General features: G+C 40.2%; 1 protein-coding gene across 2 annotated transcripts in view; it reads right to left on the reverse strand.

Annotated features, from left to right (window-relative positions):
- Nucleotides 1-7,454: 7,454 nt before the first annotated feature.
- LOC125943063 (uncharacterized) overlaps nucleotides 7,455-18,426 on the reverse strand; it is a 108,204-nt gene continuing 97,232 nt past the window's right edge. The window contains exons 4-5 of one of the 2 annotated variants that reach the window (XM_049661400.1): nucleotides 10,045-10,121; nucleotides 7,455-7,802 (exon numbers count right to left, since the gene is read on the reverse strand). In XM_049661400.1, coding sequence (XP_049517357.1) covers nucleotides 7,506-7,802; nucleotides 10,045-10,121 — 374 coding nt within the window. In that variant the 3' untranslated portion in view covers nucleotides 7,455-7,505. The remainder of the gene's footprint in view (nucleotides 7,803-10,044; nucleotides 10,122-18,426) is intronic. The other variant, XM_049661399.1, reaches the window with a different exon arrangement.

Below are 18,426 nucleotides of genomic sequence, written 5' to 3' on the forward strand. Positions count from 1 at the left end.
GAAAAATTCACGACAATAACAAATTGGGAGCATTCCAAACATTGACGACGTATTCCTTTACCATGTCGTGTGAGCCCCAGTCAACTTTCTTTTAATATTTATTCGGTCTGTGGTAACGGACTGGTGCGCGTGATGGTTTGAAATGACTCGGCTAAAGGTGCTTTACTACCAAGTCATCGTGAAAAGATAGTCGAAACCCGGAATGCATAAAAATTTATGAATATCACAATGTGGGATGTTCCCAGATCATACGCCAATAAGGATGCAACATCCGCGCACAGCGTCGTAGCGGAAACATTCACCAAATATTTACTTGATATTTTGCAGGACGCCATGCAGATTCAAACCAACTTTATGTTAAAAACGTTGGATGTCGTCAAGCTCGTAAAGCAATATAAATCTGCAGTCACATGCAAGCCAAAATTTTAAAGCACAGCGTTCTTTGCTGCTTCCCCCATTTCACGAGAGCTGGCCGCTGCAGCCTGGGTCCCTGGATGTGCGCAACTGGGTGTGCTCCAATGAGTATGTGGCCTCTCTTGGCCAATCCCACCGAACAGGTTTGTGCTGCCGTGACTCGAGGAATACAGAAGCTCTAAATGCATTCTGATATGTGTCGTACTGCGATGTGCACACGCTTCTTATCAATATCCTTCCCTCGAGAAACATCGTACATCGCCTTCGTGCCCGTGTCGCCGACAGCTAAAGGCGACGAGGCTGTTCTGGTGTCAACTGCTACTGCTGCTACCTTGTTAAGCCAAACTTCGAGTCATTTAGATTCCAAAATATTACTTTGGGTCTGCGTGTTTTTCCGTGCTCGGATAGAAACGTATTTCAAGACGTGCGCGAGGAATTGATTTTTGCAGGCCTCAACCTAAGCTCATTTACAGTAGCTACTCAGCCTATGTAGTTTTGCGGTTGAATAAAAGCAACGACCAGTACACAATATTGAGGAGGACAAACGCCGTGGGGAACGCGATCCTGGACACTCGGTCGACGAGCGTGGCAGCGTCGATTTCGACGCTGTCCTTTTTTGCAGGTGTATTTTCTTCTTCCGCACGACCCGGCCAGTGCGAAGCGGTGCTCCACATGGAGTGGCCGTCACCCGTCACAGGAGGTAGAACACGGCCGATGCGCCTTCTCTGATTGCGTCCCGGCATCCTTCCTCGTTCGCGGTGATCCGGCGAAGTGCACGCTGCCCATGCGACACGGAGAGAGACCGAGAGAGAAAGAAAATCAATGATATGAAAGACACAGTGAGGTCGGCCTGAAGTACGTGCATTCATCGAGACAGTTCACTGGGTGAAGTGGTAGACAGCATAACAGTGGATGAATATGCTTGGCGAGGACGACAGAAGGAAGATGCAAACCGCTGAATTCGATGGTGTACTCATAGCCTTAATTCCAGACCCGTGCTTTTTTAAAAAAAGAGATGGTGTTACCTCGTTGCCTTAAAACCGACAACTGCAATCACGCCACACACTAAGAAAAAAAAGAGTATCCCATACTCCTTTCGAAGAGTCTGGACTCGTCACATAACGACACACTTTGGGGGAGACACCCGAACTACCTTTTGGCAAAGAGTCCCAAGACTATCTGTGCTGTATAAAAGGTGGTCGAATAACTCTTTACACAATAGTCATGCCGACTACTGTTGTAATAGTCACCTGGACACTCTTATAAGGATCACAAGAACTCTTAACTAAAGGGTCACGTAACTACTGCTGAGGTAGTCAGATGACTTGTTGAGAGTGTCAAGTGACCTTTGAATGGAAGTCAAAATACTCTTGAGAACGGAATAAAGTAACTATTCTAAGTGGGTCAAGTGACACTAACTGGAATGTCAAGTGACCATTCAAAATGTGTCAGCTGACTCTTGACAACACTGTCAAGTGACTCCACAAAATGAGCCAGTTGACTCTTTGCAACATTGTCGAGCGACTCCTCAAAATGAGTCAGGTCAACATTGCTGACAATGGCCTAAACGCCCCCCCCCCCAAAAAAAAAAGATAACTCTATATATGTCTCTCGACGACCTGCAAGGGAATTTTCACTTGACGAGACCTGTAGATTACTGATATTAACTCATCGCATGACTAGAAGGAATAAATGCAAGCAGTGACCACAACGCATGCTAAAAATGAAAAATGCAGATCAAAACTATAAAGAAGCATATCACTGACAGTAAATTGTGAGAATTTTTCAGCTGTGGCAGCCGTTACTGCTGAACTGGAAACGAACCAAGCAAATATTCCAGGCACTTGTTTTATCAATAGGCACAAAGAAGATATGCCAAAGCTAGCAACGCTCTGCAAGGCCACCATACTCAGTGATGCACTATTTCCTTTATGAGTATTTTTTTGTGTGTGAAAGAACAGTCATCTCTTGAGCACAAGAACCACACGGCATTGCTTATTAGCACACAGCAGAAGAGCCGAAGCTACACGAGGCATAGGTTCAAGAAAATGCCAAACTTTCAAATGCTGACAAATTGCATATAGAAAACCTTACAAGGGCAGGAGTGTCCCCGAAGCATGCGCACAGCACTGAATTGGTGTAAAAGCCATGGCAATAAGAATGTACTGCAGGATAGTACTAAATGCAAAACATGATGGTCTGCAGTTTTCAACTGAGCTATAAATGTGGTTTTCATACTTTTTATTTGAACTTATGAGACACACACACAAAAATATTAGAGGAAACTTTATTAACGCACAAAAATATCACAGCATTGATCAAAACACATTTCTTTCAATGTCAGAATAGCAGAAATATCTTCAGTTCCAATGAAATTTTGATTGGACGATATATATAAAAAATAACTTTTTACTTAACAGGGCATATATACATGACTAGACGAGACACTTTCTCACTCAATAAGCATATAAATGTTTATGTATAATCCCTCTGCCCAAAAAATGGCTTTGAAAAAAGTTCTTGCTTAAAGCTCATGAGCATTGTCAGTAACTATTGTTTATAAGTATTGTGAACAGGAGAAAAGCCTTGAGAAATTGTGTTCAACTTTGCAAAGTGAGAATGACTAATGAAATAAATTACACATGTACTGCTAAGAAAATGTGGTTCAGTCAACTATTGCACCAAAATCACCTAAATCATATGCACTAACTTTGTGCAAGGTACGAGGTAAAAGGCACAGTGTAAAGAAAGACTGAAAGAATGAATTACACATGTACTGCTAAGAAAATGTGGTTCAGTCAACTATTGCACCAAAATCACTTAAATCATATGCACTAACTTTGTGCAAGGTACGAGGTAAAAGGCACAGTGTAAAAAAAGACTGCACTATATGCATGTATTAAAATTCAACATTGCAATATACTGCAGCAAACAACAAATGAAAAGTCACATGTTCTCCAATTGTAAAAAAGCACACTTGCAGAAGAAACAAGAAATAATGTGCACTTGAAGACTAAAAAGTACAAGCTTTGCACTGGCATGACTACTGCAATGTTGTGCCATACCAATAGCACCACGAGGCACGACAGACAGCATAGCCTATAATTAGCTGTAATACAGGGCAAGAAAATATGAGGTCCTCTATTTCAATATACACAGATAAACAAGCATATACACTAAACAACTAGCCTGGCGAGTACAAAATACAATATGCGGTTGCTCTGCCATTTGCGAGCAAAGTGTCAAGATCCAGCAAAAAGTGCACTTTGAACATCAGGCATGTAAACACCGTAATGTGATGTAGCTGCGAAACCCCAAGTGAGCGAAATGAAAGCTTTGTGGCAAGATGTAGATGTAAAGAGGCACACTAAGCACCTTGCTGGCAACACTATCTGGATGCAGTGCCACAGCAAACAAAAAAAAAGTTGCAAGCCACACAAGAGAAAGTGTGCCCAAGTGAATGAAACGAAAGCTTTGTGGCAAGATCTAGATGTACAGAGGCACACTAAGCACCTTGCTGGCAACACTATCTCGATGTAGTGCCACAGCAAATAAAAAAAAAGTGGCAAGCTACACAAGAGAAAGAGCACACATTGAGCATCATTTACAATAGTGCAGCAACGCTTTGCAGTTGCACTATTACATCAGCAACACAAAAGCTCGGTGGCAAGATGCAGATATAAAACAGGTGCTAAGCATCTTGCATGGCAACTACAGTTACAATAAGATGCATTGCTAGAGAAAAAAAAATGTTGAAAGTTGGACCAAAAAGAAAAAGTGCACTTCACACACCATTTATGCAAATGCAGTAATGGAATGTAGTTGCATCATCACATGTGCAACAAAAGCTCTGTAGTAAGTTGCAGATATAGAAAAGGGCACAATAAGCATCTGACATGCCAACTACAAAGTTACAATACATGAATGCACTACCACAGCAATAAAAAAAGTTCAAGTTACATAAAAATTTCACCTTGAGTAACTTTTATGCAAATGCACAGTAATGTCATCACATTACACGACACAAGTTCTCTGTGGTAAGATGCACACATAAAAGCAGTTCGTTTGGTGACTACCAAGTTTCAGTATGTTGATGCACAACAACATATGAGCAAAGAAGATAGAGAAAGTGGCAGGTGGAGCAATAAATAAAAAGTTCACATTGAGCATTAGTGAAGTGAACAGCTACACTATGCACAGCTCATTTCAATAGTACGACCCACAGCTCGTTTCAGTAGTACGACCACTTGATGACAAAAAAGCAATGAATTAGGAAGGTGGCTGACTGGGCTAGTTGTGATTTATAGTTGGTACGTGAACGGTGAAAAGGCGACTCGAGGTTGAGAACGAAACAAGGACAAGCACTTCTCTTGTTATGTCGCAACGAAATTAAGGTGGACTTCCATGTGTGGTAATTCATGGCCAAATGGGAGCTAAGAACAAGGGAAGTGAGAGGCTGTTTTAATCCTGCAGGTGCATCTTGATAAGAACATTCTGGCCTGCACATGACAACCCACACAGCAACAGAATCGTGCAAACCAGATCACCCTGGCAGGACGCATTCTAAAAGCAAAATATCATGTCCGGTGTTTCTATACTACCAAAAAACATAAAAGTCTGACTAAGACAAAAGAGATCCACAGCGCTTTGTGCCTCTCTTCATTATCGTCAGATTTCTGTGCTGTTTCCTGGTAATGATGAACAACCGAAAAGCCCAGCTGGAAATGCCCCTATTGCCATTCTTTTGCAAGTGAGAATTTTTTTTCCCAAAATTTAATAACGCCAAGACAATGCTGATCATAAATATATAAATATATCTGCGATATTCCTTTTCGCCGATAAACATGTTAACAATTTACCACTGTTTTTCCCATTCCCAGTATAATTAGAAAAGATTTGTCCCCTCATAACCATCATAAGCCAAAGAACAGCAATAGCGGGCAATAAAGGAACTTGTGTTACGAATAAAACATGGGTTTTAGTATGTGCTCCCAGCATGATTCAGCTTACATTACAGAATAAAAAAAAGCAGCACGAAAGATGCAATTCAAAGGGGAGAACAAGAGAACAGGTGCTGAACTCACTAGTTTTATTTTCTAGAAAGATGTGGCCCATATACATTTTTGTGGTAAACAGGGGAAGAGAAAGCACCCCATTCACTCTGCATTGAACATAATTGTGCTCATGCTTTACATTGCACTTAGAGGTTCAAGACGTACAACTGTGAAAGAGCCCTCTATCAATGGCTGGGTATATTCTAAATTTCCTCTGGCAGATAAGGTGACCTGCACGCCATATCTGCCACCTATGTTCTTTACCACATGTGGCAGTTCGCAAATATAGGGCAGAACAATGTTAAAACAGTACAGCCTGCTTTTCTTCTGCCAGCTTTTTTTGCCTTAGTTTTCAACGATTTTACTAGCTTTCCACAAGCTCATCTTTAACATTACTGAATATCAAGATTCTACCAGGTGTTGCTCATACACTTCCCTTATTAAATGTGTGCAGAACTTCGTCAATGCTGAACGAAAGCCAGTTTAACCAACTGAAATCTTCACTTTTTAATGGTCTGATGTGAAATTTAGGACACTTAACAGAGCAGTACGAGTACTGCCAACAAACATGGTGCTTACAAAATTAAAGGCCGAGATCCAAAAACTTCAACTTGTTTTTTGGCATATCACAGGTAAACAGGAGTTTGTTCATTCAGTTGTCAACGTACTGCAAAATGAAAAAAAAATTTTTACATAATTACATGGTCTTTAGATGTCAACGTCTGCTTCTGTGACCATTTGTGTGGCAATACTGACCCCACTCTGTGAATTCTCCCCTAATTTTCACATCAGACCGCTTAAAAGTTCTGAACAGAATTGGCCAAGATCTTGCCTTCATGCCGCATTGAATAAGTCTTGCGCACATCTAATGTGGGAAGTGTCTGAGCAACAGGTGCAGCAGCTGGTAGATTCTGGATATCCAGTAATATCATAGCTTGAACTTCTGAAGTCTAGTCAAATAAGTGAAAACTATGCGAAAAAAACTAACACAGGGTCAGAAGAAATACAGAAGCCTCGTACTGTCCTATATTCATAAAATGTCACAACGGCTAAAGAACATAGGTCACAAATATGGTGTGCAGGCCATTTTCATCTGATAGAGGGATTAGGATATGCCCAGAAGTTGATAGAAGGCTCGGTCACAGTTAAATGTCTTGAACTTACAAATGCAGAGTAAAACACATGAACAATTATGTTTGATGCAGGGTGAACGTGGTGTACTCCCCTCTACTGTCCTGCAAGAGTGCATATATTCCAAACGGACTGCGGCGTTATGCTAGGTTGCGAGAGCACGCTTTTCCACTAGAATGTCTTGGTTACACCTGTTTACACAATGTGACACGTGTGTGCACATCAAAATTTACAGATACGACTGTGTGTGAAAAAAAAGAAATCATAGAAGCCATGTTGATCGCACAAAATGGTGATGTGTGCTAGCGAGAGTGCTCTGTCTTGAAAGGAGATATATTATTAATTATATTAGATGATGTTTACAATCTTGAATATTTTGCACTTGTCTGCCCATGCACGAGTTAGTTCGCTTGGTGTGTTTTCTTGCTTCTATTATTTTTGTCAAAGTACAATGAGATATGTGTGAAATAAAACTTAGTTGCGAGTTCAGCACCTGTCCTGTTGTCCTTTTCACTTTGGTGTTGTCTTTGTCATGCTGCCTTTGTTTTTTCCCGATGCAAGTGCACCAAATACCTAGTTATCCATACTTCTGCGGTAGGTTACATGATTGCAAACCTAAGAAGGTCAGGCTCGCATTAGTCTTGATCACTACACTTAGTTTTGACGGTATTGCTTCTGATAGTCTTTGCTCTACTTAAATTTCTTGCTGTGAATAAAAAGAATGCAAGAACAGTGTATGTCTGTTCACTTCACTACTTGGACCTCATGCTGTCACCCTACCGAAAGTAGCAACTGTGCACTTTCTTTCCTTCTGCAAGTGCCCAATAATTTCAAGTGAAAAAAACAAACTGTGCGCTAAAATGCAGAAACAATTTTAGAAGAGCATTTAACCACCTTGATAGCCCTTCACTGCTGTCTTTCAGCTGCGCATGCATTAAGCTTGGTGAGCACTTTAATAGCCCTAGTTGAAAGCTTGGTCCTTTTTATACCCATCAGGTGCTCAAGCAATGCGAAGGTTTGTTTAGCAGATTGTACATACTCAATGTTATAAGCCCAATACATGGAAAACAACAGAGACATACCAGCCGTCACATCAAGCACATCAATTTGCACATTTTCGAACGTGACACTCAGTCCTTCCGAGAACATGACGTTATCGCCAGTGAAGATCAATGTTGGGTACGGGCGTGTCCTTCCGTCAACCTTAAAAAAAAGCATGCATTATGGCAACCACATACATATAGAAATATGGGCCTATATAATCCCTGCACAATGAGAACAGCCTTTGAGTGAAAATAATTGACATTATGGTGAAGATAAAAAGTCAGACATATAAACGGAGCCTACTGCTGCATATGCTACTGCAGCGTGCCTGTCTACGAAGTGCCTTTAATCAAGTGCGTGAATTTGGAAACAATGTCATGAAAGCAATGTTGGGAGTACGTTGTTTTTTAGCCTGTGGAAAGCTTCAAATTCAATGCCTAAAGTTCTGACTGGTTGCATTCATATGCAGTTTCTAGACCGTGTAATGTCCTCTATGTTCGCTGTAGCAGACAAATCAAGTTGGACACCGTTGACAAAATTAAAAATATTGAGAAGCATGGCTCAGTACAGTTCAAACAAAACAATCAAGGTAGCATAATTTCGTGGTTCCTTTCTTTTGGTCATTCTTCCAACCTGATATCTTGCATACATAGAAAGAGCAGCATGAACATCAAGATTGAGAAAAAAAATCAAATATTAGGCAACAAAATAATAAAGATGTTAAAGGAAAGCTTTAATTATTTAATGAATAATTGCTCAGTGAAGCTCCTTGTTGAAAACATACTATTTTAAAATCTGGATCCCACATTAAGAGAAAGAACATTTTGTGGTGTCCTCCTAATACAAGTCCACATATCTAAATATAGCTTTAAAGCAAAACGCATAAATGTAAAACTAAGTTGACATTAATTCTACAGCTGAATGCTCATATGATAAATAACTTCTGCAGTTGACACGGACGGCAGATGGAAACGTATATGATAAAGACTGTATGAACAGTATGAACCAGGACAAGGTGCTTTAGATGTTTAAAAACTGCACAGCATCATTATTTCATGATCTGCAAGAATAAGAAAATTCTGCTCTTTAGGTAGCTAGTGGCCTGTGTGAATATGGTCTCGGAAATCAGAAGTCTCTGAAAGAGTGAAAGCCAAGACATGTCATGTGGATAAACGTTTTGAACATGTTTATTAGTTGCAGTCATCAAAAATGCTGAGCTTGATATGCTTATGCTCTATTAAACTAAATCTAACCCATTTGAGTAGATGGATCTGAAAGCAATTTCTTGTATCAATCAACTTAATTTGGGTCTTAGTCAGCTGGTCATTCAAAATAAAAATTCTTGGTGAGTTCATTAGCTGTATGGAATATTAAAGATTTCAGTCTATTACTAGTAGTAACTGCCATGAAAAAAAAAAGGTTATGCTGCAAGCTAGTAGCCAACACAATAACCTTTTCGGTGAGTTGATGCTTGGTCTATGCATCTTTGTAGCACAAATAATTGTGAAAGAAAAACTAGCAACACAAAAGAGCAGATAGGCAGGCTCTACACTTATGAGACTTAATTTAGAAACAAGGTTTGTTGCATATACATGGTGCCCGATAGCAAGGGAGAATGAAAAGAAGTCAACATAAAGCTTGGCAATTCAATTTCTGCATCATATAAGGAAATTGAGGTTTGGCTAACACAGACTTCACCATTTAATTTAATATGATGTGCTTCTGACACTTGGCATACAGTTTTGCCTTTACTTCCGCCCAGGATCCCTATGTAAAAAAATGTAGTTCACAGAGGCAATATCTGCAATGCGCAGAAAGATAACCTGTCTGCTATTTCTTTTCGCTGATTTTCCTTCAGACTTTTTTGCTCTATAAAGATAATCTTCTATTGTAGATGACGAGGATAGAACCATAATGCACCAGTGCCATACTAGAAACAGTCACCAAATAAACCATAAAGAACGATTTAGCTTCCAATGAAAGCCCAATGCTTGCAGCAAGTCTACTGAGGAAAAAAAAAAAAAGAATTTCAGCAGGAAATAATCTCTGACTCCTAGCATTGTATGCTTTACACACAGGCGTGTCTTCTTCACACCTCAAACACATAGCTTAACATGGCAAGAACAATTATAACAGTAGCTGGGCTAGATCTAACCTATCTCTTTCATAAACTACAAAGTGACCGAGCTTCAACAAAGAAAACTTCAGTTTAAATTCAGCTTGCATCAGTCGCAACAACGGCTGTACTGCTGATTCATCAGAGCCCTACAGACTTTTTTCGACAACCTAAAAAATAAAAGTTATTTTCTAAATCTTTTCAAAAGACCAACAAATAGGATACCATCTTCACTGTTCTTTTTGTGTTTGTCTGAAAGCATGCTTACAGCATATGAGGTCTTACCAATGGTGCAAAGATGTCATCCCCACGTTCATTCAAGAGGAATGGCAACAGAATGAGAGCACCAACTCCTCTTGCACCTAAAATATGGAAACAAGCAAGGCTTAGGCAGAACTCCTTTGCAAAAGGAGCCATCTCATAGCTTAGCTGTACTATGTGTAGTCCATAAACATTTAGGTTACTGATACAATGAGCCATATATGAATGCAAAAAACTGTGCAGATCCAACGCACATGTCCAACAACATGGAAACTATGTGAAGTGAAGCAACACTTTATACAACCAGTGTTAATTAAATCTTAAGCAACTAACGTCAATGCACACAATTTTTTTTACTTTCATCCTATGCAACCGCAAACAATATCTGTTTATCTACCATACAAGTCACAAGTCATGCAATTTTTACATTCATGCATTACAATGCTTACAGGCTCTTCTAAAATGCACACACCAAATCAGGCGGGTGCATAGTGTGAGCATTGCACATAGCATTATCAAAACGGTGAAGGCGATTTATCAAGCTTGTAGAGGCAATGGTGATAACAGGTGCATGTACGTACAGTTAAATGCTACACGTATCTAGCTTCATTTAAGGATTCTGTACTTCCCGTGTCACATTTGAGCATACACATTCTGTAGTAATGACAAAATATGGGCACACTCCTAGTGGCACATACCAAATGGATATACAGAAGAAAATGAGTCAAACACTTCTAAATCTTGCATTAGCCAATGTAGGCTATTAGTAATGATAGATTGTACCTATTTTTTACAATTTGCCAATCAAAATTTATTGTGCTTAAAAGATAACATGCTATACCACAAAAAGGTTAGTGTGCTTTAGAGATACTTATGAGAATGCAGTAAATATACGAGTTTTGTGTATGATGAGCAAAACGTGAACAAGACGAAAGCAGGAGCCAACGTTTCGACAAGTGGACTTGTGTTTACAAATCGTTGCTTCATGTGTCTTGAAAGATTAATGGATTATTTCCACGAAATTCAAGGGTCTGAAGAGCTCATTTAAAGTCTAGCTTTAAATGAACATGAGCAAACCACACTGAAGGCACACCTCTCCTGATTCAAGTGTAAAATTTTGTTATTCCAAAACGTACAGCTCTTGGAGATCCCTTGTGCCCTTTCTATTGCTGTTGTCACCAAGGTGTAGGTAGGCAATGCGGGTTGTTTATATTGCACTACTTGAAGAATTCCATCGGCATGCTGCTGAAGGGCTTGTAGAAGGGACTCGTCTGGTGAAATGGACGTCAGACGGCAGCATTTATTCAAGATCTAGAACACAAGCATACACCTTTAGTGTTTTACAAGACAAACTTTGCTGCTTTCTCTTCCTTTCAGGCATATTATCAGTTCCCGAACAAAAATATGTGCCATATCAACTCAAATCCCTAGCAGGTACAGTACACAGAGAGTAAAATTATGCTGGTAACATAACTGCGAGAAACTTGTGCCGCTGATGACTTAGGAAATGATGCAGACTATGGAATGACACAATTATTCTTATAATCCATGCAAAGAGTTTAGCTTGGTTTGGATGCAAGTGCCCTGTGACACTTGTAGTTCTAGGAAACTGTCAGTGCTACTGGTTTATCTGGTAAATCATTTCAGGATAGAAAAAATGAATGCAATCTGCATGCCCTACAAAAAAATTAAATTAGTTCTTGTGGTTTCCCGTCCGCCGCAACCAAATCTGATTATGATACACGCCATAGGAGAGGGTGCAGATTTTGCCCACCTGGCGTTTTTAACGTGCACCCCAAGCACAGTACACAAACGTTTCTGCATTCTGCCCCCATTAATGTGGCCAGGATTGAGTTCCAACCTTGAGGTCATCACTGCAACAGTATAGCCGCTGGGCTACCATGCCGAGCCCTTTCAAATCATTTTGTCTACAAGCAACAAAAGTAGCCAATTGATTGCTCAGTGCATGCTGCCTACGAGATAAATGTAAAAAAATATAGGATAAAAGTTTATTGGACAATTTTTTAACGTCAGAAATACAGGAATGGGCTAGTACACATAGCTCTGTGAGTAAGTAGGCCATACCACATTTTTACCTGTCAGAAATTCAATTGTGGCAAAGCAGCTTCGCATACACATATGCATTTTGAATGTATAAAACATAGGTAGGTTGGCAGAGCAAGCCGACACTCATGCTCACTCATTGACATTTTTGCAGGCTATGTACTCGCACTCGTCAACACTCAGTCATATTCTACTAGTACCCAGTCGCATCACACCTAGTACTCGCGTCATACTTCCTTCACACATACTGGCATACACGCATGCTCATACACCCGCCTACTTCCATTGACAAGCATTCACTCATAAACATACATCCACTCGGACTCGCTTAGTTACATCCGCTCAACTCGCCATCCTTGACACTCGTTTGTACTCACATTTACTGGCACTAACGAATCCATATTCATGTCCACTCAACTTTTTGGCACTCACTAAAGCTCTCACACCTGTTAAATGACTGAAGTATGAGTCAGTGTACTAGTGACTGAGTTGCCAACATACCAGAACATAATGGAAAGGCATCCTTGAACCAGACTTTCGAGGCATGCAACTTCATGCAAACTTGGACAAAAATTTAAGTTTACTGGAGAATGCACTTCGCAGGCAACACTGCATAAATAGTACTGTGCATATGGTATTACACGTGATACTTGAATTAACTAGAGGCTGCTTCCATGCCATTGCTACACAAAACTATGTTGTGTTAAATGCTACGCAACAACTGGTACACTCACTCTTTTTCAACCATCAGTGCTGGATACAACTTCAAGAAGTCCTGTATACTCATCGAATCCACTTCTAGACACTTTCTCCTAGCCTGCGTTGTTCGATCCATGGCATCTTTGACCTTTTCCATGCTTGGGTTCGAACTTCACAACTCTTCATGAAATTTATTGTCTCTGTCACAAACACTGAATCAATCTCAAGAAGTGGAAACAGCAGTCTGAAAATGGAAGAAATAAAAAACATTCCCAGTTGGCACTTAGGAACAATTTATAACCTTTATTTTTATCATTCTCTTTAAACTGTTAGCCACTGCAACAAACTTATTTCAGGGCTGGCCTGTGCTCCCTAAGTGCAGGCAAGATGAAAGCATTTAGCACCATTTCAGTTTTTCTCATTCTTTTTTTGTTTTATCACAATCATTATTGATCTACTATTTCTGTAACTAAAGTGCAAACTACCTACAATTTACTGTGACTTTGTTTAGGGCAAGCGATTTTATGTACACCAAACCCATGCCTTCCAGAAGACAGTGCTCCATTGTTCAGACAATAAGGAAAGGGTATGTTACAAGATAGAAAGCAACACAGATTTAGGAGCTAAGACCTGTGATGTGACACTAAAACGTCACTCCACAACTGCTGACTGCTGACAAGTAAAACCGTCAGATACACATGAGAAGGCAGAATGCATAATGTCATACTAATTATGACATATATAGGTTTTCCGACTTGATTTGGATTTTAGAGGCTCTTACTAAATAAGAAACATTTTCAAAATATTTGCCAAGATATGTACAAATAAGCAAACGAATTCTACAAACTGGCTAAACGACAGTGAAGTAGGAGTGTGAGCTTTACTTGCAAAAAGTAGATAGAAAGCATTAGAGAATTGAGCAATTAAATGACACATTAGGGTAATGGCACAATAAGGAATTTTTTTTAATCTTGTGCAGCAGCTAATGGCTGCTTGTGGACAAGTGCTTACTAACGTAGCACATGAAAATACATAAGTGTTACCTCACGGCGGAATGGTACTTTGTTTTGTTGATCAACAGCCGTCACCCAGCTTCCGCACTCTCACTTTCTCCTTTTGTGCATCTACTTCGGGACACCCAGGTGGCATCCGTTTCCGAACGTTCTTAAATTTGTTTTTCAAAGATAGCATCCATGAAAACTGCAACAAAAGATGGCAAATGCTCACGTATGTAACAGGAGCTGAACAAAGTACTTTAGACGTCATCATTAGAACAATTAGTTCTTAAGTCTTTGATACATGAAAAGAATTGGTACAGTGGGTGTTGAGGACATTTACGCCATCTTTCCCAAAATGTCTGAAAAATGATGGATGTCACAAAGGCATGACACATTTACATTCGACTACATCCAGCAAAGGATGTAGACAACATGTACAGAGTGTCCCAGCTAACTTTAGCCAGAGTTTAAAAATATGTTCATGCACTCTAAGACAGTGCAACCAAATGCATGTTGCTGACTATTGTATGAAATAAGTCACAATTTTTCGTATTCAACTTACATGAATACTTAGTCAAGATTAATTAACCAACTTCTGAAGCAACGAAGCTAAGCAAAAAGTTTGAATTAAAAAGTTGTAGAGCGGTTTGCCAAACGTTTGATTAAACAGTTTCCATCTTCCTATCTATTAAGTATTAGTTTTTTTCCACTTAGTGCAGCTGCCCACAAAATAGTTTTAAAATACCACGTCACATGCCCCCTTGGGCACCGTGATTGCAGTGCTCCCAAACGTTCCGTGGACAATTGAGCATAGCATTTAGCAGAGCGAGCTGCAGCTTAAAAGGCCACATGGCAGCGTTGCAAGCACTGGCTGTGCAATTTACGCCAGCAACTCTTATCACTTGCACTGCAATAACGGTTGACAACAGTTCATGAACCGCCATGCACAATGATGCATGTATTCACAGTTTATTCCTTTGTCTTGTGTTTATTTCTGTAGAGCCAATAGGCGTGAAATCAATCCATACCAGTTAGCCCAGTTTTCTGTAGCTCCGAGATTGAACGATACCTGCATAGTTTAGATAAATCGCCATCTTCAAAGAAAGCCTTGAGGGATATTCTAATTAACCGTTGCCTTAAGGTCTTGTAATTGGCGAGCTAAATCACTCCCATATTAAAGTAACATTGATATGAAAATACACAGCACATGTGCCACTATTCATTGCCTGGATTCATGCAACTTTTGGGTTTCAAGCAGCAAAATTGCGTACATAGCCACAGTCAGAGCTGTCCTTCAACTGCGGGTACGAAGCCACCAGGGACCTTGCTGCGGCAGTGTGACTCCTTTTTGGGTACCTAGGAATAACAGCTAGCAACATTTAATGAAGTAAACACAGCAAAGTTAGATGAGTGCTGAATTGATAAATTAAAGTTAGCTAAACATTTATTTAGCATTTCTAGTTCTTGTGCAAGTAATGCGGGCCTCTTGAAGCAATTGACATTGGGTGTTGAAATTATGCTCTCCGCCACAGGGGATTTCAAAAATTTATCATTTTTAAACATATATATATATATATATATATATATATATATATATATATATATATATATATATATATATATGAAGTTATTTTTAAATGTGGCCATACCATGATCTGCATACTAAAAAGAAATCTTCAGGACAAGAAAACACTCCGCAATAACTTACTCAAAGGCACCTCGGTTAACTTATGAACTGAATGGAGAAAATAGGTGCACAGGTTCTTTTCCCTGTACATGTGCTCACTTATACACGTACTGTGTCACTGAGACTGAAGTGGTTAATGAGGTTTAATAAACACATTTGCAGCTGGCTTCCCATTGGCTGCTTTGTGAACAGGTAAATTGCACCATATTGCACTTGTCAGCAAAATGAATGCAATGAAAGTTACACCACTGAATTATGAGGTGCATGGTATGAAATACTGTCACACATAAAAGCAGATTTTTGCACAATAATCGTATTTGCTTACATTCCATGCGATGATAAATCGTAGAAAATCCAGTCTACAATCCTCCTCCTCAACTGGTCTGGAACATCGCCTTTTCTCACTGTCTTTAGCTCCACTGCAATGTCAACTGGCACTTGAGGCAACACATACTCGTCCACCTCTTTTGATGAACCCTGTGGGCTGACCACCTGGTGTAGGTCCCGAAGCCCTGTGTTTGGCTGTCTAGAACAGAGTAGCAAAAATTAAAAATCTGCTGAAGCTGAGTGCAAGAAAGAACCTGAGCTCTGTGCAGTAAAAAGTAAGCACTCTGAAATCAATCGATATAGGCATCTCTGTGCAGAAGCTGCAGTCACTGATGAACCAGTCTCTGCACTTCCCAAAAATGCGGATGATATTTTGCCACATGGTGCTTCAATAGCCGCACAATTCAATGCAGTGCAGGAAGTCTCTCTGCAACAAAATCTAATTACGGTGCGTACTAACCAGTGGGCATATGATAAGTCACTATGACTTTGCGACTTGACTGGTGTTTAACCTTATGAACCTTAGACTTTATGAAAATTGAGTCAAGGATTTTTCGCAACAGCATTTTAACTGTTAGCATGCTTTAATTAATTGACGCGTGTTAAGAAGGTTTTACATATAAGCATGTACTAAGAAGGTACGTCTGAAAGGCCTTCTGGAGAGCTTTCATGAAAGTACAGAATAAAATTTTATCGGCATGAAACACAATGCAACAAACAAATCTGACATTACCGGTTAAAAAGTGGCTCCTGCAGTGGCTTCAGTTGTGTACTGGTGAGCATTAAGTACATCTGCTATGTGCAGATGTACCTCAAAGAACAATTATTTAGGCATTTACTGAGTAAATAATTCTTACTTTTCTGCTAGTGGTTGCTCAGTGTCTTCGCAGATGAGCAAATTGATTTTTGCTCCATCCTCAATTTCTGTATCATCGTCCAGGTCCACGAAACACTGGAAACGTTCATTGTATATCTGAAAATGTACAATTTCGTTAGGACAGCCTGCTGGCATAGTGATGTGCGTGTCGATGTCTTAGAAAACAAAATGGATTTATTAAGTGTTTAGTGGTGCACCGTAGCTTTTGACACTTTCGTACATTAAAGAAAAATGATTCCTTCCTGGATTTGAAGTTCACTTAGATTGCAAAACCTAAGAAATATTAAGGCATATAGCATGCTCAAATTTACAAGCATGTTACAGCCACTAGCACGGTACAAAATATTGACTTCATTATGAAGCGCATGAACTATTATTATTATAAAAATATTGGAAATACATTGTTGCACCTAATGCTCAGCTGCTGACATAGTGCGGCCATGAATGCGGAGAATGTTGGCAATGGATAATAAGATTGGCACTTTCCTGTATATGAGAAATTCTACGTTTTTGAGCACTTCCTTAAGAATTCTTTAGCATGGCAGTACTTCACCAACACACTCAACTTCCCATGCACATCAGCCTCAATCTTTGAACCAATTAACGTGGTGTTAGGTTCCCAACACCTGTCAGCGTTGGGAACCGCAAACCGCCAGGTGTACAAAAAAAATGAGCAAAAAAGAATGGAAAGGGCCCATAAGTTTAGCCATAATTACACTTGAAAGGGCACACATTTTCGCAAATGTAAATTCGACGTTGTTATCTTGGAACAATGCGAAACATAGCGAATAACTGTCATAACGGTTCAAAGGCATTGGAACGCATTGCGGCACGTTGAGTTTTCTCAGGACATTAGGCAAATGCGGTTCGCAAAATACGATTGTAAAGCCCATGCGTGCTTGTATACATTGCATGAAAAAATTATTGAAACGCGATGCACGGAGCGCGTGGCTGCCGGCACTTCTCGCGCAACTGGTGTACGCTGGGGCCACCGAGCTGATAATTTTTGTATCACATAAAAGCGAGAGCCCTTGTGGTGCATTGTGACGGCATTATTCCGCCCCTCAGCGATTCCCAGCGCTCACCGGTCGCGCAAAAAGCGTCGGCTGCCGGGCGAGTCCGAGTATTGCGATTCGACACGTATAACAAATAACGTTACGTGCACTCCATTCAGTCCAAATATAGAATTGCTCCCAGCTTTGGTTCACCTAGGGCGGCATGAAAACTTGTATATATTTAATAAAGTGCTCCTAAACCGGTAGAAAACGAGGTATCAGCAATTTTATTTGGACCCTTAATCAACCCACGTAGTTTCTGATTCGCCTACTCGCGCATCACCCACCCTCGACGTTTCCCACAGTTTTTTGAAGTAAAAATTCGATAGGACACCGTCAACACACGCATATAATGTTTCCGAGTACTTCTACTGTCATTACAGCTTCGCTGTAGCAACATACGGAGATACAAAATAATCCTCCGCACACTCACCTGAATGAGAAAGCATTTGCCAGACAAGAGCGCAGAGTGATTTCCAAGCAGGCTTGCACGCAGATCAGCTTGCTTCCGGGCACCTGTTAGTCGAACAATCTTCTTCGACTGGCCGTAAGAAACTAAACAAACAGCTTGCGCGGTTGTGTCAAGCGCGCTGCTGTTCGCCACTTCCTCACAAAGATCGTGCGAATTCGTCGCCATCATCTCACGCCGCCCGTACGTCAAGCGGGTATTCACGGTCGTCCCGCCATCCAAGAGTCAAA

This window comes from Dermacentor silvarum, chromosome 2 (assembly GCF_013339745.2).
Source record: "Dermacentor silvarum isolate Dsil-2018 chromosome 2, BIME_Dsil_1.4, whole genome shotgun sequence".
Lineage (NCBI taxonomy): Eukaryota > Metazoa > Arthropoda > Arachnida > Ixodida > Ixodidae > Dermacentor > Dermacentor silvarum.